Below are 23877 nucleotides of genomic sequence, written 5' to 3'. Positions count from 1 at the left end.
TAGTCTGGAGTCTGAATGTAACATCAACATAATTAATAATATGCATGTTTTTATTTATTATGGTATATTATTATGTACTTAATTATTATATTCAAACTAAATTAAATTTTATGTTTTGGAATTGTGAAAGTTCGAAATTAGATGGCTACAGAAAAATATTTCAACAAAATTAAATGAAATAACTCAAATTCTCAGTGCATGCACTCATTAATTTTCCATCGGTTGAATTTATTAATATTATTTTAAATACGAACGATGTGACAAAATATTAGTGGTAGTGAAATGTGGAACATTTTATAGGGTTGGATTTATTTTATTTTATTTCATTATTTGATCAAATTGTTATTTCATGTTTATAATTGAGAAATTAAATAAAAAAATTATTGCATAATGAGTATCTAAAACCCTAATTAATGTGAGAAGACCTATATTTTTTTAATGGTTTAATTTAATTTAATTTATATTATTTTAAATTAAAGACGATAATTTATATTTTAAAATTGAGAAATGAACAATATTATAAGCCTAACGAATCCCACTAACTCGAAAGACTCAAATCTTTTGACAAGACTGCAATTTTGTATTTTGAATATACGAAGCTTTTTTTTATTTTATTTTATTTTTTATTTTCTTGGGTGTCTGATTTTACACTTGTATAGCTATTTTCCACCAAAAAGATTCAAAGGGAAAGAAAATGTGATCCAACTTTATTAAAAGAAATTAATTCAATTTTATAACATATCAAATTTCTAACTACATTTCAAAATTTTCAAATTATTTAATGATAAAGTGTAATTAGAACAAAGACTCCTAATTAAATAAATGACGTTAAATTTAAATGTTCCTGCTTATCTAATCCATAGAATTATTTTTTAATAAAAAAAAAATAAAAGAATATAAGAACATAAATAAACTAAGAACACAAAAAGGAAATTACCTAAAAAAGAAAATTCAATGAAATAAAATAAGATCTAAAGAATAATTATACAATATAATGTTTATTTTAACAAATTATATGTAATGTTTCCGGTCTAAAATTTTGAAAATCAAGTCGAGAGAGAAACTAGAGAAAATCATGCTCAAGTATCCGAGAGGATAGCATCTCAATGTCACTTGGGAGTCGATAAACTATTTATATCGTACACATGTAGTGTCCAAATGCTAGAATTTTTCTATCAACAACGTCATGCTTTGCTCCCAATGCTCTGTGTTTAATGCTTGCCATCAATGCTTCAGTGTCATGATGCTTTAAACATGCATGCACTCCCTTATTCATCTGGAGCATCTCGATGTTAATACCATAGTCTCGATGTCATTTTGCCTAACACACTTTTTTCCTTAATTGAAGAGAAACATTGTTCACCTAACACACCTTTCTCCCTATTTGAAGATGCAACGTTCATACCTTATATATATCTCTTCGTCCTTCTCAAAGTCAAACGAACGTTATGTCACTATTTTAGTCTTCCAATACGTGAGAAACTTGAGAAATTCTTATCTTTATATTTCCTGCTGAGCGTTTGTAAGATATATCTCAAAATCACCTCATATTTTGATGTAATGTCAGTTCATTTATGTATGATTTCATGTACTCTTACCGTCACGTATGATATTAATTAGTTTGACATAGTATGACATAAATAATAAAATTAAATGTCTTACTGTCACGTATGATATTTTTTTTAGGCTAAGTACTTTATTAGAGCATTTATTCACTTCGAATATCTAGCTTTTCTATAATAAAAAAAAAATAAATAAATGTCTTAACCAGTTGAAATTTACGTATGAAACCTTTGGTACGTTCATACGTACCCACGGATTTATTTATAACATTAATTTTTAAAAAATAAAAATAAAACAGCAGTGAAAGTGAAAATTAGTGGATGAGAAATTTCGAAGGGCAAATATGTGTTTTCACCATAACCAAACAGAATAAAAAGACAGCTTAGTTACACAGAGACAGAGACACCATTTTCACCGAATAAAGGTTTGGGATCAAAAAGAAGGAGCCAAGGAGAACGCCATATTTCAGAACTTTATTCAAAATAAAAAAGAAAAGAAAATAAAATAAAATCTCGCGAATCACCCTACCAACCGACGGCCCAGATTGAGCGTTGTCATTCATTCATTATATTATATATAAATGTAATTTTGTTGATATTTTTATTATATTTAAAATGAAAATGTGGGAAATGCATGTGAAGGCATTTTGGAGTGACGACATGTGGATTGGGCAGGAAGGGTTCCCAGTGTCGTATTACACATACTGCTGTCGTTTCTTTCCCTCCCGCCGGTCAGACACGCCTGAATCTCCGACCATTCACAGCCTCAATCCTTTATTATGGTCCTTATTCCAATGCCCATATTTATAAAGTCAACCCACCTTTTAAATTTCTAAAAAATAAAACAATAATTAAAATTAAAATTAAAATCAAATTCCAAGTTTGTAATTAGAGCATCTAATTTGTATAATTAAAATTCACTGAATCTTTCAAACTTGGCCACACTGACCCACTCCAGTATTTTTACATATTTTAATATGTAATGGGAAGTTGGAAAGTTTAATATTATTTTATTCTTTGAAAAAGAAATAAGAGAAATAATAATATTAATAAAATCATTCTTTTTTTATTTTTTATTTTTTATTTTTTATTTTTTATTTTTAAAAAAAGGCAACTTCCAACCATTAGTGAAAAAGATGAGGGCATGTGCTGGAAAACAAAATTTGGCATTTTACACGTGAGTCTCCCCAATAATATTTGGCTCCGTGTTCAAAGGTTTATTAAACCGTGTATCTGTAACACATTTTTGTTTGAGTAGAGAATGAGTAAGGAGTGGAGAAAGATTCTTATTTGTTATCGGAAATTATATTCCCCATATTTATCTTTGTTTAAACCTAAGACACTAAATTAATTTATTATATATTTTAATGGTGTATTAGTTGTATATTCAAATTTAATTTTTTATAAATTATCTCTCTCAAATAATTAATATATATAGTAAATAAAATTATTTGAGAAACTATCTATGTAAAGAATTTTACAAAGATAAAAATTGAAATATGAGGTGAAACGGTAGTATTTTAAAATTGAATTAATTTAAGAACTTATCTAGAACAAATACTCGAACAAATGAATTATCCCGAAACGAATATTTTTAAAATATTTAAAAAATTTAAAAATAAATTATAATTAATAAAATCACTTTTGAATAATACTACAACCATATAAATTTATTTAAAAAAAAAAAAGATAATATACAACAATATTTATTATTCAAGACAAAAGTGCTGAGTATTTCAGCAGTGTAATAAACTTACTGAAAAGAAGTAAAAAGACAATTAGAAAATACAATATTTACGTTTTTTTTTCTGAAAATGAGTAGAAGACAATAAATAAATAAATAAATAAATAACGGTAAAAGATTATTATTATTATTATTATTATTATTATTATTATGTTTGGGATTAAAATTCAAAATTACATAAATAATTGGGAAATGACGAAAGTACCCTCATACAAAAGAAAAAAAGCGACCCTCCGAGTAACTGCCAGTTTATGCTCAGTGTGCATAACCACCCTCGTCTCTTTTTCCCCACTTCTATAAATTGCGAGACCTCTCTTCCTTCTTCCCTCAAGCCTTCAAACAAACAACAAAATCATTTATATATATATATATATATATATATATATTTAGAGAGAGAAATTCTTCTCTACTCTTCCCTCTCGATTCTAAGCTGCCATGGGGATGAACTCCAATCGAGTTGAGAGCTTGGAATGTCGTGAAACGGTGTTGAGAATTCCGCCGGAGGAAATGTCGGCGCCTCCGCAACAGACGGAGGAGATTCACAAAGTCTGCTTGCCGCCTACGCAGACTACACTTCAGAAACTCAAGCATAAGCTCTCTGAGGTGTTCTTCCCGGATGATCCGTTTCACAGATTCAAGAACCAAACGTGGTTCACAAAACTGCTTTTAGGCCTTCAATTTCTGTTTCCTATTTTCCAATGGGGACCTGATTATACCCTAGCTCTTTTCAAGTCTGACATCGTTTCTGGTCTCACAATTGCTAGCCTTGCTATTCCTCAGGTATGATCAATAGTAAGAACCTCCATGCAAATTGAAATCTCTGTGTAATTTTGTGTTCTTCTGGTTAGGATTTAGGCTGGGGTTTTAGCTCGACTTATCTATGGAATGTAGATTTTGTTTCTATTTTTTCTTTTTCAAACTTGGTCAAATTTAATTGAATGCTGTTTTTTTGTTTATTAGCCTTCTGAAAATGTGTTTTCTCCATTTTTGTTTGATTTCTGTAGGGAATAAGTTATGCGAAACTTGCGAATTTGCCGCCAATCATCGGTTTATGTGAGTATAATTTTTGTTTCAATGCTAAACGAAACGAAACTAAACCAGAAATTGAATTCTATTTGCTGAGTCTTTGTGCGGTTTATTGCAGATTCAAGTTTTGTGCCTCCACTGATATATTCTGTTCTTGGAAGCTCTAGACATCTTGCTGTTGGTCCTGTTTCTATCGCCTCTTTGGTCATGGGATCGATGATCACTGAGGCAGTCTCTTTTAATGAACAGCCAACTCTGTTTCTTAAGTTAGCTTTTACAGCCACCTTCTTTGCTGGTGTATTCCAAGCATCTTTAGGTTTGTTAAGGTATAAAACTAAGAACAGTTGAAAGGGAAAGGATGAATTCCCAATAATTTTCTCTGTTTCTGAGAGTGTTTTTTATTGAATTCATTGGTTTTGGTGTTCAATTTGTTACAGGCTAGGCTTTGTCATTGATTTTCTGTCAAAGGCTACTTTAGTTGGGTTTATGGCTGGTGCAGCAGTCATTGTGTCATTGCAACAGCTCAAAGGGTTGCTTGGAATCATCCATTTCACCAACAAAATGCAATTTGTTCCTGTCATGTCGTCTGTCTTTCACCACAAAGATGAGGTAAGTGCTTGCAGCATTATGGGTTAAGAAAAGGAGACGAAATGAACAAGCAACCAGATGAATAGTTCACAATAAAGGGTTTTTTTTTATTTTTTCAAATATTCTTTTTAAAGATGCCTTTAGTAAAAACCAAAGTCGGTTCATTGATCAAAACTTGTTAATATAGAACGAATCTTGATTTGTATTGCATAGTAGAAGATTTTTTTTTTTATTTTTTTTTAATTTTTTTCATGGGTTTGATTTTGATATTCTAGAAGTTCTTGATGGGGCCTCTTTTTGTTCCTTTCTTTTTCTAACTTGGTGCAATTAATGTGCAGTGGTCTTGGCAAACTATTGTTTTAGGCTTCATTTTCCTACTCTTTCTTCTGGGAACGAGGCATATAGTAAGTGGCTTTATGTTTTTCACAAATTTTATCATTACTGTAATTTTGTTTAGAAAATGAACATAAGTCACAAGAACAATAGTTCTGGTTCTAATTCGTTCTATCGTACACGACTACAGAGTATCAAGAAACCAAAGCTTTTCTGGATTTCAGCAGCTGCTCCACTGACATCAGTTATATTGTCCACTATTTTAGTCTTCCTTCTTAGAGACAAAGTTCCTGGAATCTCAGTGGTACGAACGGATACTTTTAAACTTCGAATTTGGACATTGAAACTGATATCATTTTCTGGAGGATGCTTCACTTAAACCACATATTGATTTTCTATTTTGGTGTTCTTTTGATAGATTGGTCATTTGCCAAAGGGCATCAATCCACCATCTTTGAACATGCTGTACTTTACTGGTCCTCAATTGGCACTTGCCATAAAAACTGGCATTATAACTGGAATTCTCTCGCTGACTGTAAGTACTTGTTTTCACAAAGATGTTAATACTGATTATAGTCATGACTCGGTGGCTGAACAATCCTTTTCGTTTTGTTTTTTTTTATAACATTAGGAAGGAATTGCCGTAGGAAGGACGTTTGCTGGTTTGAAAAACTATCAAGTGGATGGGAATAAAGAAATGATGGCCATTGGTTTTATGAACATGGCTGGATCTTGTTCTTCCTGCTATGTCACAACAGGTGTTTGTTACCATCCTCTACCGTACTGTCTCGAAGACGTTATTTGGTGTTGCAACTTAAGGAAAATAGTAATTAACTCTTTGGTTTGGGATCAATGTTTCAGGGTCATTTTCTCGGTCGGCTGTGAATTATAATGCCGGGGCACAAACAGCAGTCTCAAATGTAGTGATGTCTGCAACCGTGCTCATAACGTTGTTGTTTCTGATGCCACTGTTCCATTATACTCCAAATTTCATCCTAGCAGCCATCATTATAACAGCAGTAATTGGGCTAATTGATTACCAAGCAGCCTGTAGGTTATGGAAAGTTGACAAGCTTGATTTCGTAGCTTGTGTTTGTTCTTTCTTCGGCGTTCTTTTCATCTCGGTTCCGTTGGGTCTTGCCATTGCAGTAAGTTTCCTGATTGCTATGGAATTAGTTTATTGAACTGTAACAGGTCATGCCATTAACACATTAGTATTTTCAGGTTGGAGTATCTATTTTCAAGATTCTTCTGCATGTCACGAGGCCGAACACCATGGTCTTGGGGAATATTTCTGGGACTCAAATATTCCAAAACATCGACCGATACCGAGAAGCCTTAAGGGTGCCTTCGTTCCTCATTCTTGCCATTGAATCTCCAATCTACTTTGCAAACTCGACATACCTACAAGAAAGGTGAGCTTGATATAATATAAATCTTCTATATATCTTGTGGATGAGTCTGCTGGAGCAATCATTTCACCAATAACATATCCATCCTGTCTTGTGTGCAGGATTCTAAGGTGGATTAGGGAAGACGAAGAGCGAATAAAAGCGACGAACGACAGTCCACTGAAATGTGTAATCCTAGACATGACAGGTACGTTGAGTAAACAATTTTACTCAGCTGGTAGAAAAGAAGCCTTTTTTCAAGATTATCCCACCCGTAAAGTTCGCTCACACTTATCATATGTTTTTCTCAGCTGTGACATCCATAGACACAAGTGGTATAGAAGCAGTATGTGAAATTAGGAAGATCTTGATGCAAAAATCACTACAGGTAAGATCCATGTGGCTACAACTGCTTGTACAACAAAAACGTTTTCCACAAAATTTTTCACTGATCGACATTTCTGTATTTGTTTCGTTTTGTTTAGTTTGTTCTTGCAAATCCAGTTGCAAACGTGACGGAAAAACTGTATAAATCAAAGGCCTTGGAGCAATTCGAGTTTAACGGTCTCTACCTCTCAGTCGGAGAAGCTGTGATGGACATTTCTTCTTTGTGGAAGAGGCAGCCATAAATTATCTTCAAGGTTAGCATAGAGGAAAGAGTGTGAAAGAAATAGATAGATAACTGGTCGATAAGGAGAGTTTTTCCTTTTCCTCTTAGGGGGTTATGAAAACACATTCCATCATTTAGGTAGCAATTAGAAGAGGCAATGAAATGTTTTCAACCCTTTGCTCTTATCTTGACAATGAGGCTAACATCCACCAATTACCTTCCAGCAATCTCAGAGTTGTTTAGTTTAGTGTCTAAAATGTTTAGAGCAAAAGCTTAAGAAAATTTTGTACTTTCATTATTACATCATTTACAAATTCTCACAGGAAACCAGTGCAGAACTATAATTTAGTGCTTCTAAGTTCATAAAAAAAACTCAAAAAGTGGATGAACTTTAGCCTTTAGGAAAGAGAGGCATCTTATGCCAAGCTTGAAGCATTAGCCTCATTGAAAAAACAAACAAAATTAAGGTTATGCTGATTCCAAACTACATTACAGTATTCAAAAGTTAGACCACCACCAAAAGGGGCCCTTCAATATTTTAATGATCTTAATCGAATATTTGACCATTTAGCAGCTCGTTCGGCCACGCAACTTTATAAGATTGTGAATCAATAGCTAATAAAAACATATTTGAACTTGTGAAGATTGCATCGTTCTTTTTAATTGTGTGTGCAATCTGATTGTGGAAGAAGTGGACACTTTCAATTATTGCCTACAAATCTTTATAAGATGCTTTGAAGCGTAAGAAGAACGCTTAAAGCAGTACCAAAAATAAAGAAACAGAGACCATATAATGGTGACAATGAAGGGCTTTTATGAAGAGGAAAGCAAGAGTATCAAAGCAATAATAGAAAACAAAAGCAATCCAACAGAATTCTCCTTTAGTTTCCATATTAAATTCTCATTATCATCATCATGGCTTTTCACTGTCGTTGAAACTCCAGAAGAGCAAGAAAGAAAGAGAATAAAGAAGTTTCCTTTCCAAACTAAGCTGTAAACTCATCCGTGTGAGGAGTTAAAAGAGAAAAGAACAAATGAATCGAGCTCATATAGGCATTAGTCATAGCCTTTTTGTCCATTGAAAGTGAGCTCTTTCCCCCCAAGAACTTCATGGAACTCATGTAAACCCTCCAATCATTTGAAACACTAGTTTATAATAATCCAGTGCACCAATAATGCCAATTTTTCCAATATCTCAAAGAGATTCTTCTTCCTTGATACTAATTTGATCTGGCTAGGCAGATTTAATAAGATAGGCCACTGAAATTCACACACATCAACAGGTGGTTCTTGCAATTTGAACTTCCCTAAAAGCTCAAACATCTGCACCAAAATATGCTCAATGTTATATGCTACAACTAAATCTGCTTCTCAGTGAGAGGGACCAAAACTTATGACCACTCAGATGTGATCCAACCCTTTTATGTACATATCAGAACATGTTAACTCAATTGAAAATCCAAGCATAAAATTTTTGTACTAGCAAGTATGTTTTGTTTAGGCAGTCTATGTTGGTTGTTACTACTATGAATTATGAATGTCAAAGAAGATTCTTTTGTTCATTTCATTGAGGAAAGAAGCCTTACTCGAACGCAATCGTGTTATGGGAATCTCTCGCAGTTCACGTTTGATACACAGATATTCACCCAGCAAAGACATCACTACAAGCCCTGTACCATTCACAACCCACCATGTCATTGACGAAGGCCACCCTCCATACGCGATACAGATGAAAAGGTGGAGTATATAGAGTGTGGCCGCAAAATCTAAGCACTTCTTTGCTCTTTCAATCAAATAAACCAAAAATCCTGCCCTGCATTACAATAAAATAGTAATGGTGAGAGAAGCTGACAACATAAACAATATGAAGATAAAGAAAAATATTCAAAACCGACTACTTAAACGCATTTGATACGCTTAATTTTCAAAGAAATTCATGGGTGGAAGTAGTGGTTATAAGCTTAATTTTCAAAACTCTCCAACAAATTCCCCGGTGGGAAGAGTGTTATTCTCATCAGGAAAACGTAACAATACTATAGGGGTGTCGTCTAGGGTAACATTCAACCGAATCAAGATCAATTAGTCGATACCATTCCAAAACTACGTTACTATTCCCAATCCCGAGCCCAATTGAAAACACCATTTAGGAAAAGCTTCCATTCTGTAGAGTTTCATATATTTAAATGTTCACCATGTGAATTTCTACGATGGCAACAGACAAAAACATTGAAGTTCACATTAATTGCAGAAGGAACCACCAATAGATACAGCAAACCATTAAGAAGAACAAACTTCGACATCAAAAAGTTACAGCAACTACAGGTTACAACAAAAATGGCCTCATTACATAATTAGAGATAAGAACAAAATCATTAATATTGACATTCAAACAAACCATTTCATGGTTAACAATAAAAACAACATCAGCGAGGTCGATTAATCTATTTAATTCCAAATGATCTAACAATGGTTCGATAGGATGCAACTTCTCCAAACTATTGTCAATTATTCCTAACAATCCAATGCATAGTGATTCAAACAACATATGGGATGAGGAGATTCAAATGAACATGGTGGAGAGATTCTTGGTCAAGAGTGTATGCACCAACTAGTCTGAGGTTGGCATTCCTAAAAATTTACTGTAAATATACATAATACCAAATATGGAGGAGATAAAAAGTAAAACAGAGTTCTTACCCAGCAAGCGCAGTTAGCAGGAATGAAGCAATAACACACAAACCAGTGGCCGTAGAGACAGTTAGTGTAGCATAATCAAAGAAGTAAACAAGGCTGATCCGGGAAACACGAGTCCCAACTAGAGTCGCCAGCAACATGCCAAGAGTCAGGTAATACAAACATTGAAGGCAAACAATTTGGGCAACAATTAGCCATGGATCCCATACCAATGCACCATAGAACATGACTTCACCACTCAATCGGTCCTAACTTCAACAGAACCCAACTTCTTTCAGTATAAACCAAATATAAATTACGAACTCGTGGAGTGAAGAACAGTCGATTTCCCAACAATAAAGGACTTATTATCTATCCTTTTCACGCTCTCAAATTGACAATGAAATCCAACATATGCCCATTTCTCTTCGTGAATTTGTCGTCCCTTCGGAATAGAACTCCCTAAAATCTTCGTAACGATAATGTTACGATCTCGTTTCATTCGATCTGAAACAAACAAATCCTACATCCACCCATACTAAAAGCCAAACAATATGTATCTAGAGTAACATTCAAAATCAAAGAGAGAAGTGAATCCCAATTCCCTAAAAAATTCAACCCTAGATATCAAATAAATTCCAATTCCCTACAGAATCCAACCCTAGAAATCAAATAAATCCCAAATTCGCTAATACAAGGAACGCACCGCAATGCGAATAAGAATAAGATCAAACATGAAACATGTAAAACCGTCAATCTTAAGATCGAGAAGAGATAAATTGAAAGCAGTCGTCCCCGAAATTCAGGGTTCCGAGCAAATTTCCTTCCCCTTTTTTCTTCTGAAATTTTAGGTCGTGTTCTTCTTCTCCGGAAAATTTCGTTTGTGGAGATGCGCTACAGTTGTAAACTTGTGTAAAATCCAAGCTTTCATTACTTCCAGAAAGCAAATGTTACTACGTTCATAATTAGTCTAAATTACTGTATTTCATTCTCTTTTTAATTAAATTACAAATTTAACCTGTAAAATTCAAATTCATATGTAATACATTAATTATTTTTTAGGACTTAAAAAATTAACTTGTTAGTGACCAAAAACATAAATTTGGAATAGTTCGAGTACACCGTTAGCAAATATTATTCGGTTTCGTCCGTTACGTATCGTCTTTAGCCTCATGGTTTTAAAATGCATTTGGTAGGGAGAGGTTACAGGCCAACGTGGACAATATGTGCTTGTGATGAACTTGAGCCGTTACAAATGGTAATAAAGCCAGTCACAAGACATGTGCCAATGAGGATGCTCACCTCAAGGGAGGTGGATTGTTGAAGAGGGAAACAAATCATTCCTTATAAACGTGTGAAAATTTCTACCTAAACATATGTGTTTTAAAATCATGAGGCTAACAACGATACGTTACGAGCCAAAACAGAAAATATCAGCTAGCGGTGGACTTGGACAGACAACCAATTGAGTATGTTCTCGAGAAAGAAGGAGCTACAATTGCAAATAAACTCTCCAACTTTTTAAAGAAAGAATCATAAACATTTGGCTATAAGAAGAAGAAAAAAAGTTAGATTCATATTATTGAAGATGAACCACAAACCTCTTGACCTTTTGTTTTTCCTATCCCTACCGACCCGACCCCATTTTCCTGCTCCGACGAACGAAATGATTTTTATACCCTTTTCGGTATCTCCATGCTGCGGTTTTTTCGAAGTTCAGTGTCATTTTCGTAATATCAGACTGATTTTGTGGATCCACATGGATAATTTAACAACATGAACATTTGGCATTGCACTTTAACCACAAAAATATCAAGCCACGTAGGATGAGGTCGGTCTAGTCAGCAACCAGCTTGTGTTATGCTGCCATGTCATTGCCTCCATCTCCTCGAAAGTTAAAAAGAGTATATTGTTGAATGTAGAGTGAGCTCAAAAAATAAAAATATTAAAGGGCCTGCAAGGAGACACGGCCCATAACAACCATCGAATAACCACAGCCCAATAAGATTCCAAATCGGCCCATTAACCACTACTTAAGGCCCAAATTAAAAGGCCCAAAAAACGCAGTAGTAAATTTCTACGTATGTTAGTAGCAACCAGATGATATCCCGCGTCTTACTCCCTCGTCTGTTCTCTTGTTTGCTTCGAAAGCCTTATTTCATCCATCTTTCTTCGAATCCTTTCGTACTCCAGCTTTAAGAACAACAACAAACTTCAGCTTAATCGCGCAGCTGCTTAAATCTTGGGTTTCTCACTTCTTCGCTTGAGGTAAGAGCTTGTGGCCTCTGGTATTCTCGAAATCTTGGTTCATCTTTGAAATTAGGGCTTTTAGAGAACCACGAAGTTTTATGTTGTATGTTGTTTCAATCTTCCGTTCGAATTGGCGTTACGGAGCTATGTTCGCTCGATATTGTCCTGGAGTCGAGAAGGTAGAGTAGTTAGCTATTGATTTTTCCGCTCTCTTCTCGTCTATGAATTGAGGTTTCTCGCATCTCGAATCTTTTCCGGATCTTGGACGAGATATAGGGATTTGAGGGAAGGTTTTTGTCGAGTGTTGATTCAAGACGGGTTTATAAGAGTGAAGGAGTAAGATTACTGTGAGATCGATTGGTAAGAAGTATTTTATCTTGTTCTGGAAAGTAAAGTTGTTTCTACTCAAATCGCAGTTTGGTTATCTGAAAATGTGGAACTAGCTCTGGGATTGTTTGCTGTTGTTTGATCTCAAATGGACGACGACAACGGAGAAGAGAGGTATCCTTTATCCAAACGTTACAGTGGAAACCATCGGGAAAGTTATAGTTCTGTACCTCGTCCGAAGATTCCTCTCCGAGATGCTCCTTATTCAAGGCCGGTCAGCAATCAATATGTGGATGATGATGTTGAAGATGACGATGAAGAGGATGAAGGACTGGGGGAGGAAGATGATGAGAATGATCAGAACAATGGTTTTGCTCACACAAGCGATGAAGTAGATGATGGTGATGACGAGGATGATTATGATATGGATGAAGACGACAAGCAGAACAGTACTGTCAAACGAGATGATGCTGATTTGGAAAGACACCCCAAGAAGCGGCGTTTGAAGAGCTTGGCATCAAGTTATGAACTTGCTCCTCGTGTTCCAGCTCCATCATCTGTTACTCCTGCTCAAAGATTATTTGTTGGGGGCAGGAATTCATTGATGGATTGGAATGAACATGAAACAGTTGTTCTTCTAGACGCGTGGGGCGAACGGTTTCTTCAACACGGGAGGAAAAGTCTCCGATCTGAGGAATGGCAAGAGGTTGCTGAGAAGGTATCGGAGGTCTCGAAGATAGAGAGGACGGACACACAATGCCGAAACCGCCTTGATACGTTGAAGAAGAAGTATAAAAAGGAAAAATCGAAGTCGACAGAATTAGGTGGTTCTACCAGCAAATGGGTTTACTTTAAGAAGTTGGACATGTTAATGTCTTCACCCCCAAACCAAGGAGGCCTATCGTGTGGCTTAGACTCGGGGGAGTATGTGTTCATGAACCCTAGAGCTTATCTAAACCGTGCAAACGGGTTCGATGAGATGAGAGATAGCCCCGAAAATTCAGAATCTGATGATGGTGAGGATGACGAACTAGATGGACTTCCACCAAAGAAAAGGATGTATGGGAGAAACCGTTGCGATGGGACCTCATTCAGGATGCTAGCTAACTCCATTCACAAGTTCAGTGAGATTTATGAGAAAATAGAGAGTAGCAAAAGACATCAAATGATGGAGTTAGAGAAGATGAGGATGGATTTCTTGAGAGATTTAGAGTTGCAGAAAAGGCATATCATGGAGAGAGCACAGGCTGAGATTGCGAAACTTAGGCAGGGCGACGATGACGACGGGGACTACGGTGCCCCTGCCAAGAGTACCAATGGATAATGTAATCTTACTATTTCTTAGTATGTCATTGATGATCATATGGTGTTTGTATAATAGATGGGAGGCCCCTTCCCCTATTGATTTCTGATCAGTGCAATATATTCGATGGAACCTTTCTTACATTTGACAACAATGACACAGTAAAGCATTTCATGTTTCAATTAGCTGATTGCCCAGAAGAAAATGGGTACACAAAACGGATCATTCCTAAACCATAAAGGTCGAGGATACCAATTACAATGGAGTTGGGCAGGAAGATGGCATATCCAGATCAAAGAAAATGAGCAAAAATGATCCATTTAATGATTCTTTTTGGAGTTCAAAATAGTATAGAGAATAGCCGTAAATGCAGAAAAGATGAGTATGAGCCTCGGCAACGAGAGGCCATTAATAAACCACTAACATTTCTCTGAAAATTTTCCTCTTAAAAGAACGGATTGCTGAAAAAGACTCGCTCCACCAAGAAAAGAAAGCCCTAGCAAAAACAACCAAATACAAAACGCTTCACAACTGATTCCACAAGTCAAATACAAGCCAGCTTTCCACCCACCATCATTCATCAGCTCACCAAGTTTCAATATTTTTTTTGTTTGGCTCGATAGTAGTTCGTCATAAATAACAAAGGCAAGCATTCGACTAGATTAAGCAGCGCTCAAAGGTTCTGGTTTTTCCGTGTCCATTGGCTCTGTAGAAGCTGAGGACACCTCAGTTTCATCAGCTCCCTTCCGGTTCGGACTTGCGCCAGCATTAGAAGTTGCACTGGCATCCCCTCCTTGCTGCTCACTGCCTTGAGGAGCTGGTGGAGGTGTCTCAGGCGCAGCTGGCTTGGGTTTCGTCATTATCGGTCTGCAAAACCTGCATGAATGCAACAAATACATATTCCAGGCATCAGAAAACAATCAGTTGATCAACCAAACATTATTTCCATTGAAAAAGTAGGAACTGTACTGAATGCTGAAGTTAAAAGTGAGCAAGCACACAAGATAAAGGAATCTAATACAATGTGTGAAAGTGTTCCAAGTTGAGACTTCCAGAGAAAAAATAACCTCAAGAATCCTAGATCAAATGAATGGACTAAGGGTTTGAATAGATTACTTTATAATAAACGACTTTTATGTGAAAGCACCTCCTTGAGCACCTTTAGTCGAAACAGGGCTCAACACTAATTAGTGATTTAAAGTAATTAGAAAGGATGGGTAACCTGTCAAGCGCTTCAGCTTTCTTTCTCACATCAGCAGAATAGAGGACTGGAGTAGAATGTTTGGGTAGAGAGTCCTGGTGCTGCTTTTTCTCTCTTAACCAGGCCTCAGCTTCCACACACTCATTCAAGACCTGCAGAATATTTTGATAAAGGGGTAACGTTACACAGCCACCCGAACATAAATCATGAAGAGACAGAAACAAGTAATACCTTCTGTTTTTCAGAAATGTCGATGTGGTCAAATTTAGGATCAGCTGACATTGCTGCTTCCCTGTAACTGTTGATGCAGTAAGCAAGTTGATCAATCACAGTTCCTCTCTCCGTGTACTCCTTGAAACGCTCCTCTATTGGGTTACCTTGCTGCAAATTATGTCCAAGGTCAGAATGCAGCCAAAGACCACAAACAAAAAAAATGACTAATTCTTGTAATCAATATATCATGATTTTCTTCCTGGCTGAAAACTTGAAACATATCACTTACCTTCTTCAACTCCTCAAGCTTAGCTATGTAGACTCCCTTCGTTTCATCCTCTCCGTCTTCATAAAGCCAATCTTCAACCTCCTGAAGTTTGGCAGAAAGCTCTTCTCTCTGTGAATCAGTGACGAACTCCTGGTATTTATCATGCAGCTGGGGACACAAAAAACATTCATCCGTTAAATTTCAATTCAACATTCAAGAGAGCTTGTCATAAAAATATGGAAGTTGTAGCTTGCCTTGTTTCTCATTTCATATACATATGCCTCGACAGCATTTTTCTTCTCTTTGGTTTCCTCCATAACCCGATCCTGTAAAGCCATTTCAAACTCCTTTTCCACTGCCTTTTGTACATCAGCTGATGCCAATCCACCATAAACCAATTCTACCACGGGGATATTGGTTTTCTTAACCTTCTTCTTTGGTGCTTCAACCTAAATGCCAAGAGATTAGCCACATGTACAACACAAAAATCACCTAACCCACAAAACGCCATCGTCTACTTGATGCTCAAATAATGGAACATCGATATTGCTAGTGAAACAGCAAGCAAAGGTAGTCCAACTCAAAAGGACTCTGAGAGCTTTTAATTACTTCAAAAAATCATTATGTAAAATATACATAATTTAAGAACATAATAATAACTTTGGGAAATTTATATATTTTCAAAAAACTAAAAACATTAGTAGTGCTAATTTACTGTGTAAATAGGATAAAGTACAATTTCAGAACCTTCAACTTATTATTCAACACAATGAAATCTGAAACCTGGACAGGATGGATTCATCATTTCCTCTAATTATGAGGAAAGAAGAAAAAGGGAAAAGGATTAGTGAAATTGTTGTTGGAATCGCCAAATTTTACTGAAGTTATGAAATATTTTTTAAATATTTCATTTAATAAAAAGGCAATTTAGGTGTCAAGGGAAACCAAAAGAAAATCAGAACCATGAAGGAAATAGAACGAGAAGAGAGAGAGAGAGAAAAAAAAAAAAAAAAAAAAGGATAAAGAGAGGAGGGCATATAATTAATCAAACTAGAAAAGGAACAGAGTTCAGTAAATCTACTGGAGAAAGTACGTATAAACAAACAGCATATCTATTACTACACTTAATTATCTATATTGACAGTGACAAGATAAAGCTGTGGAGGAGGAGATGGAACTCCCCGCTACTTACCTTGGCATCCGTCTCCATCTGGGCAGATTGGTCTCCTAACTCAGCACCACCGTTCTCAGCTCCAGCATCTGTGCTTCCCTTGGCATCTTGCATGTTAACATCGTTCTCGTTAGAACTGGGAAGGGCATCAGATGAAGCTTCATCAGTCTCCATTTTAGCTGACTGATCTCTGGTGACTGGAACCTCTACTTCCTCCTCCTCTAATAGCTAAACATACAGAGATTCCCCCCTCAGAGAAGATTAAAAACAAACGTAGACCAACAATACAACGAACAAAGACCTATAGAAGACTTACTGTGGCTGATTCAACAGAAACAATTCCGTGCAAATTAAGTCGAACCTTCACCTTCACCTTTGCCCTTCCACCTTTTGAAGATTGAAAAGGACCAATCTGGATATGCACATTACCCACAACTTAATCTCAATGATTACAAGATAGCAAATGCTCAAGCTACTCAATTTGAATGTTAACCCTCACCGTGTAGGTACTGATCTTCGCTTGCTGATCACAATCAGTATAATGTACATCAACACTAAATGTGCCGGACCTATAAAATGTAAGAGCCTTGACACTGGGTATGGGATTCCCCTTGGGAAAAACAACAGTGCTCTGCTGATTGTCCACTGCTCCATTTTGAGGATCTGAAGCAGCACCCTTCCACGAGAGAGCTATGGAAAATGGAAAGTTCTCGTTTACCTTCAAAAGAGCAAACCAATAAATCAGGGGGAAGTGCAAAAAACAGGCGTCCGGCCAAAGGTTTTTCACTGACTTCACACAGGATGCATATAACAAATTCAGCAGAAAAACAAATAATATACTCAAAAATCAATTGCTAACAAATCATAATCCTCGGTACATCTTTGTACTTTCATGTTACATAAAAGTAAATAAAAAATGTTCGTAGAAACCATGTTAGTTAGAGGAGAACTGTAAGGGAAAAGTTTGAGATTAGTCATTGAATCAGGCGCTCTTACCTGAAATTCTCGCACTTTGAATGTGGGACTGAGGATAGCACACTGAAGGGCACAACCTCTAGCAACACACTCGCTTGCATTCATAGTACGCCTAGGCTCCTTCTTGAAGAACTCGGTCAATATTTTTATTACAGCTGGGACACGAGAACCTGAACCAACAACTTCAACAATGTGGACATTATCAACGGTAAGACCAGCTTCTGCAAGTGCTTGCTCCAAAGGTCCTTTCACACGTTCTAATATTGGAATACTTATTTGTTCGAATTCTTCCCGTTTAATGATTCCCCTCACATCTTTCTCATCCATCAAACATTCTATGTTTAAAGGTGCGACAGGGTTTGCACTAAGGACTTTCTTAAGCTTCTCACAAGCAGTGCGGAGCCTTAGACAAGCCCTTGCATTCTGATAAACATCTATTTTGTACTCGCCTTTGAACTTTTCTGCAAAGTGATGAAATAATACCTCATCAAAGTCTCTGCCACCAAGGGACTGATCAGATGAATGGGCCAACACTTTCAACTGACCCTTCTTAAAGCCAGCAATGCACACTTGCATGCTTGCATGTCCAATATCAACAAATGCCACGTTCAACTGATCATTTTCAGGCAAATCAGTTTTATATATACCATAAGCCAAGGCTGTTGCAGTAGTTTCATGCATCAAGCGAAGGGGATGCAACCCTGCAATTGTAGCTGCATCTAATACAGCTCTTCTCTGAAGATCAGTGAAATAAACCGGGATTCCAATGCAGCAATCAACCACCGCGGCATTAAGATTTTTCTCCGCGATGCCTTTCAGATTTGAAAATAGCATACCCAACACCTGGGTTGGCGTAAAAGTTTTTACCTCACCCAGGTAACGGACATGAACTAAAGGAAAGCCATCAGGCCCCTCGGTTACAGAAAACGGCAATGACTGAATATCCTTTTGCAAGCTTGGTTCAGAGAATTTACGGCCAATCAATCTCTTAATCTGAGAGATGGAATTCTTGATGTTCATCATAATTGACGCTGCACCAGCTGTCCCAATAAATCGCTGCTTGTCACCAAAGCTGACAATAGCTGGAGTTTCCCGCTTGGATTCATCATTGAGAACAACATCAATACCTCGCTGCCTTGCAACAGCTACAATGCAGCTCTCGTTACCAAAATCAAAACCAACAACGCTCATCTTGCAAGAGATTGAACCGATATGTCAAAAACAATCGGCCTGTCAAAAAAATGGAAGAACCTGAAAATATTAATGAATGTTGTTATTATCAATAGGAAAAAGATATGCAATCGAATTTCCTTGAGAAGAGCCGCATCAGTGATTATTGTAACGAGTATAGTTCGCGGGAACTATTGTAGTAGCAACCAGTATGCCAACTTGCGTATTTGATCGAAAAAAATCGTTCAAATAAAATTCAAACAGAGAAACGAAAGAAGAAACGAAATAAACACAGCCACAAGTCCAACAAAGACAATCCGTTCATTTCACTTTGTCAAACTCGAGGCGATAGGTATCCAAATCCGTACAATAACACTCTCCATATACTTATTGCCATATCAGTGTGTTAAAACATTTCAAGAAACAGATCAAACATGGAAACCACAAAACACATTAAATACATGAAAAAATCAACAAAATGTTGCATAACAAACTAGGTCGAAATGCTTTAACCAGTAATTAAAGCTAAGAACAAAAAGAAAAAGTGAAGCAATAGATTCATTCCTAGAAACGGCAATACGAGCAGAATTGATAGAAATGTAAAATCAAAACACTCCGAATCTGAAGAAAACAAATCTAGTAAGAGACAAAGAAGTTGGAAATGGGCGCATCGAGGAAGCAAAACTCTCAGATCTACAGGTGAAGAGAACAAGAAAACGAGAATCAATACAACAGCGGCGTATGGAAACAAACCTTCAGAGCGATCCGAAGAGCAAGAGCGATGGAAAGGAAGAGAGATTTAATTCTTGGGTTCTGGAACTCTCCACAAGACCGCGCTTATAAAAGAAAAGGGCTACGTACCACTTTCAAGGGCTTTCTGTGGAATTTTCAAGTTTTATAAATAATAAATTAATATTATTTATTTATATATATATATATATATATATATATATATTGTTCTGTTTCTTTAATTTTGATTTTATTTTCCGATTCGAGGGGCAGCCTTTAGAACTGGAGACGTCGTGACTCGTGGTCCCTAGAGTCGTCTAGATAGATACTGAAGTTCTAGAAACATCTATACGCACTCTGCATTTTCATTTTCCACGTTTGTTCAACGCTGGACTGGGCCTTCTGGGCCGCCCTCCCTTCTTCAAAACATTTTGGGCCCGACCCTCTGCAAAGGCCCAATATTCTTTTATTTCTCTTTTTATTATTTAAACTTTAATAATTTAGTCAATGACTATTTTGTGCTTTTTTTTTTTAAATTAATTTTAAATTAATCTTATTTTTTATTTTTTTGTGTTTTCAATTCTTAAAACTGAAATGAGAGATGTGATCAATATGAGTCCTATCTTTCTTTCTTTTTTCTTTTTGTTCTTTTAATCGAGTCCGGAAGCCGGGGTAAAAAGGAGAATTCTTCTTCATTAGAAGTTTGGATAATTTCTAAAGAGTCCACGAGGCCGAGGAAAGTGTTAGAAATCACGACTCTCTACAATGGTATGATATTGTCCACTTTGAGCATAAGCTCTCATGGCTTTGCTTTGGGCTTACCTCCGGGCTCATACCAATAGAGAAATATTCTTCACTTATGAACTCATGATCTTCTACTAAATTAACCAATGTGGGAACTCACTCCTAATCATCTTTAATAGAAAGGGTCTTCCCCGTCCTACTCTCTATTGCAAATCTATCCATTTATAGTTTATTTTAGTTCGAGTTTTCTTCAAAAAAAAAAAAAAAAAAAATTTACCACTTTTGTAAGGGTGTAGTAATCTAACAATATTTCATAAACAAATATAATATAATTTTAACTAGAATGTTAAAATCTCAAATTTTAATAACAATCTTTTTATATTATATATGTATATGTGTATATACACACGAGGCAAGGTCGAATACAATAATATAATATCGTCTCCAACCCCATATAATAACCAGAGAAATCTTCCATTGAGATCATCCCCATTTCCAATTTAAATTGAAATTTAACAAAGTGGAAGGCAATAGTATAATCTCGTCTCAAACCCCATATAGTAACGAGAGAAATATCTTTTCGAGACCCTTCTCATTCCCAATTTAAACTAAAATTTAGCAAGGTCAAAGATAATAATATAATAATATAATCTCGTCCTAAACTCCATATAGTAACAAGAAAAATCTCTCATCAAGACTATTTTCATTTCCAATTTACACTGAAATTTAGCAAGGTCAAAGACAATAGTATAATCTCATTCCAAATCCCATATAGTAACGAGAGAAATCTCTCCTCGAGACCCTCCTCATTCTCAGTTTAAAACTGAATTTTAGCCAAGTCCAAGAAAATAATAATATAATCTCGTCTCTAATCTTTGGCCCACTCCACTAAACCGTAATTATCTACTAAATTCGGAGTGAGTTCCATGGGCCCAAATATGTAAAGTTCAATCAACATCTCTCCTTGTCTTGTTCTAACTCACTCTCAAGCATATTCCTTCCAAATTTGCGGGTCTAAAGTTTTGATTATAAATTTCAGAAGGTAAATTTAGATCGGAGTTTATTTGAATTTCTGCACATTAATGTAACATTTGAGATTAATGTAACATTGGAGATTAATGTAACAGAATTTACCCCGAAAAAAAAAAAAAAAAAAAAAAAAAAATTCGAATCGGATGTTGCTTACAGATTGTAGGGACTAAACTGTGAGAAGCAGATAGAATGTTAAGGGTAAGGATATCGAGAAGTATACCCTGTGCATTGTAATCACCATCTCCGCTTTTGTTGCAGAACCAGAGAGCGGTTCTCCTACAAGCTTCAAGGAGACCTTCATTTCAAATTCGTTATTATTTTTGCAAATCTTTGATATCATTTTCAAAGATTCTGCAGATTCTGCAGATTCTGCAGATTCGGCAGATTTCACATCATCCTCCTCACCATTCTCACGCTACGGACTGTTCGAGGCTTCGAAGCATCGTCCTCAACCTTCTGCCGCAAAATCACTATCAAATCAACGAAAGCATTAAGTATGTGTTTATGCGACTTTTTATCGTTCAGATTTAGAAAAGAGAACAGAAGTTCTTCCATAAACTCCCAATCTACTTTCTCCTGCTGTTTCATGTGAGAATCCATCATCTCTTTCATCGCTCGCCGAAATTCCTCAGGCGGATTCGGCGAGTACCTCAAAATCGCGATGCAATCGTTCGGAAGTTTCACATCCTTGCTCTGATTTTCACCGTTCAAAGATGAAGAACTCGATCCTACATTTTCCGACGATTCCGTCAGAGAATCGTTCGGTGGAGATCCGGACAAGCCAGGGGAGAAGAAGAATCGGTGAGATCCGCCGTTCGAATCAACCGGCGAATCAGGTGAAACCACTCCTTGCTTCTTGCTCTCTCGACCTTCTTCTTCTATTTTTTTCTCCTCGAACTCTTCCTCCTCTTTCATGTACAACGATCGGAAGTTCTCAACGAGGAATCGATCGACATCGGAGAGAGTAGCGGCAGCGGCGGGGTCCGCAGCGGCGTTGTTACCGGCGCCGTCGCCATTCTTCCGATCGATGGCGAACGACAGCGTTTTCGGATGCTTACAACCTGCGAGAATCCAGTTTTTTGAAGATTTGAATGATTGGGGATTAGGAAATTGAAGCTGAGGCGTTGGCCTTTTGATCTTCGAGAGGTAACCTAGCAGCGATTTTCGCAATTTTCTAGGCATTTTTCTTGTTTGTTCTTGGCAGTGTATAGCCTGTTTGGATGAACTGAATTTTTTTCTTTTGGTTTTGCTCTCCAAAATTCAGAGAGAATACTTAATTCTTATAAAGAAAAACAAACAACGCAAAAGCCAGAAAGTAACAAAAAAATATTAATGGCCTAGAAAATACGTTTTTTTTTTTTAATTAAAAAAAATGAATAATCAATTAAAGGGATGGAACTCAACGGTAGTGCCTTCTCCTAATTGGTGGACTTTTATTTCCAATATTTAACTTTATTTATTTATTTTGGATAAATTATAAGTCAATATCTCTATTTTTTAAAAAATTTGTTTAATAAGATTATAAAACTTAAAAATACATTTTAATTTTGCCTAATAGATATCTAAATATTTTTAAAAATTAAAATTAATCTAATTTATTAAATATAAATTCAATTTCTTCCCCAAATGTTTAATTTTATTAATTGAAACTTTACTTTTTAGACCTAAAATTAAAAATAAATAGACGAAATTATTATTATAATCAATTATATTTTTCTTTTTACCCTAAACATTGAACTTAGAATTACCATATAACTCTTGTAAAATGTAATTATGGTGTCGTTGATTAAGTTCTTAGTATTTAATTTGGATGAAAAACATTATTTATTTGTTTTAATGGATGGTGAATTTAAGAAAAATGGGTTGGTTTTAGTCGAATTTTTTTGTGTCTAACACAACAATAAATGAGCATAATTTATACATTAATGTTATTTTATATTTCTTTGATTCGTATAATAATAATTTTAATAATAGATTATTGATATTTTTAAACTTGGAAGTGGTAATTATGGAAACTTGGAAATGTTAAAAGGTATGTAATTAAATAAGCATGCAAAATTTAGGACTTTTAGGATATGGTTACCAAATTATTATATAATAATTTTTTATCTTCTTATTTTTGGTAACTTGTTCCAAATTTGGAACCGAAGAATGTATCTGACCATAGTCTTCTCTGTTTAATGGACTTACTCGTAAAAGAATATTTTCGGTTATTATTTTTAATACGCCCGAGTCAATTTTAACATAGTTTGAATCTTCATTTGTGCACGGTAAACTTTTTTTTTTTTTTTTTTATCTGTCATTTATCTTTAAAAAAATATATATTAAATTATAAATTTTATCCGATAATTTAGAGAAAGTTAAAATTTATTTGTCTTTATAGTTTGATATAATCCTCTTAAATAGTTTTATGGTAAGAACAAAATTTCTATTTTTTTATTTTTTTTTTTGTTAATTATAAGAATTAAATTTGTAGTTCAATCCCAGAAAGGTAATGTTTCAAATAAGAGATTGATGCCTACACAACTGTATCGATCGTAAAAGCAGAGTGACACAGCCCCCAACCA

The 23877-nt window shown here is 35.6% G+C and overlaps 5 protein-coding genes across 5 annotated transcripts; 2 read left to right on the top strand and 3 right to left on the bottom strand.

The window, feature by feature from the left end:
• Window positions 1-3654: 3654 nt before the first annotated feature.
• Window positions 3655-7570, top strand: LOC111778648 (putative sulfate transporter 3.4). The gene is made up of 13 exons (XM_023658583.2): window positions 3655-4086; window positions 4311-4359; window positions 4451-4658; window positions 4770-4941; window positions 5259-5324; window positions 5444-5557; window positions 5672-5788; window positions 5885-6011; window positions 6115-6401; window positions 6478-6668; window positions 6767-6852; window positions 6956-7032; window positions 7130-7570. The coding sequence occupies exons 1-13, from the start codon at window positions 3742-3744 to the stop codon at window positions 7271-7273; spliced, it is 1983 nt and encodes a 660-aa protein (XP_023514351.2). The 5' UTR covers window positions 3655-3741; the 3' UTR covers window positions 7274-7570.
• Window positions 7571-8118: 548 nt separating this feature from the next.
• Window positions 8119-10875, bottom strand: LOC111778650 (uncharacterized). The gene is made up of 3 exons (XM_023658585.2): window positions 9952-10875; window positions 8841-9067; window positions 8119-8577 (listed from the first exon to the last, which is right to left on the bottom strand). The coding sequence occupies exons 1-3, from the start codon at window positions 10173-10175 to the stop codon at window positions 8570-8572; spliced, it is 459 nt and encodes a 152-aa protein (XP_023514353.1). The 5' UTR covers window positions 10176-10875; the 3' UTR covers window positions 8119-8569.
• A 1163-nt stretch (window positions 10876-12038) lies between these two features.
• LOC111779408 (uncharacterized) lies at window positions 12039-13989 on the top strand. The gene is made up of 2 exons (XM_023659580.2): window positions 12039-12195; window positions 12594-13989. Exon 2 carries the CDS (start codon window positions 12653-12655, stop codon window positions 13826-13828), a length of 1176 nt encoding a protein of 391 aa, XP_023515348.1. The 5' UTR covers window positions 12039-12195; window positions 12594-12652; the 3' UTR covers window positions 13829-13989.
• Window positions 13990-14101: 112 nt separating this feature from the next.
• Window positions 14102-19713, bottom strand: LOC111779407 (heat shock 70 kDa protein 14). Its single transcript, XM_023659578.2, has 10 exons — window positions 19559-19713; window positions 17657-18886; window positions 17160-17378; window positions 16977-17072; window positions 16682-16888; window positions 15744-15938; window positions 15511-15657; window positions 15240-15389; window positions 15030-15160; window positions 14102-14683 (listed from the first exon to the last, which is right to left on the bottom strand). The coding sequence occupies exons 2-10, from the start codon at window positions 18824-18826 to the stop codon at window positions 14470-14472; spliced, it is 2529 nt and encodes an 842-aa protein (XP_023515346.2). The 5' UTR covers window positions 18827-18886; window positions 19559-19713; the 3' UTR covers window positions 14102-14469.
• Window positions 19714-21161: 1448 nt separating this feature from the next.
• On the bottom strand, window positions 21162-22635 carry LOC111778964 (transcription repressor OFP14). Its single transcript, XM_023658979.2, has one exon. The coding sequence runs from the start codon at window positions 22490-22492 to the stop codon at window positions 21698-21700; it is 795 nt and encodes a 264-aa protein (XP_023514747.1). The 5' UTR covers window positions 22493-22635; the 3' UTR covers window positions 21162-21697.
• Between the last annotated feature and the right edge of the window lie 1242 nt (window positions 22636-23877).

The sequence above is a fragment of the Cucurbita pepo genome, chromosome 17 (assembly GCF_057944985.1).
Source record: "Cucurbita pepo subsp. pepo isolate OVF chromosome 17, ASM5794498v1, whole genome shotgun sequence".
NCBI lineage: Eukaryota > Viridiplantae > Streptophyta > Magnoliopsida > Cucurbitales > Cucurbitaceae > Cucurbita > Cucurbita pepo.
Note: the sequence above shows the minus strand (reverse complement) of the source record. Positions and strands in the feature narration are given on the sequence as shown.

Coding starts and splice junctions, on each gene's coding strand:
- LOC111779407 (XM_023659578.2), bottom strand. CDS start 18,826: ATGAGCGTTGTTGGTTTTGATTTTGGTAACGAGAGCTGCATTGTAGCT. Junction 16,889..16,976: donor TTTCTGTTGAATCAGCCACA/GTAAGTCTTCTA, acceptor CTGTATGTTTAG/CTATTAGAGGAGGAGGAAGT. Junction 15,658..15,743: donor TATATGAAATGAGAAACAAG/GCAAGCTACAAC, acceptor TTGTGTCCCCAG/CTGCATGATAAATACCAGGA.
- LOC111779408 (XM_023659580.2), top strand. CDS start 12,653: ATGGACGACGACAACGGAGAAGAGAGGTATCCTTTATCCAAACGTTAC.
- LOC111778650 (XM_023658585.2), bottom strand. CDS start 10,175: ATGTTCTATGGTGCATTGGTATGGGATCCATGGCTAATTGTTGCCCAA. Junction 9,068..9,951: donor CTGCTAACTGCGCTTGCTGG/GTAAGAACTCTG, acceptor ATTGTAATGCAG/GGCAGGATTTTTGGTTTATT.
- LOC111778964 (XM_023658979.2), bottom strand. CDS start 22,492: ATGCCTAGAAAATTGCGAAAATCGCTGCTAGGTTACCTCTCGAAGATC.
- LOC111778648 (XM_023658583.2), top strand. CDS start 3,742: ATGGGGATGAACTCCAATCGAGTTGAGAGCTTGGAATGTCGTGAAACG. Junction 4,659..4,769: donor GCATCTTTAGGTTTGTTAAG/GTATAAAACTAA, acceptor AATTTGTTACAG/GCTAGGCTTTGTCATTGATT. Junction 7,033..7,129: donor TGATGCAAAAATCACTACAG/GTAAGATCCATG, acceptor CGTTTTGTTTAG/TTTGTTCTTGCAAATCCAGT.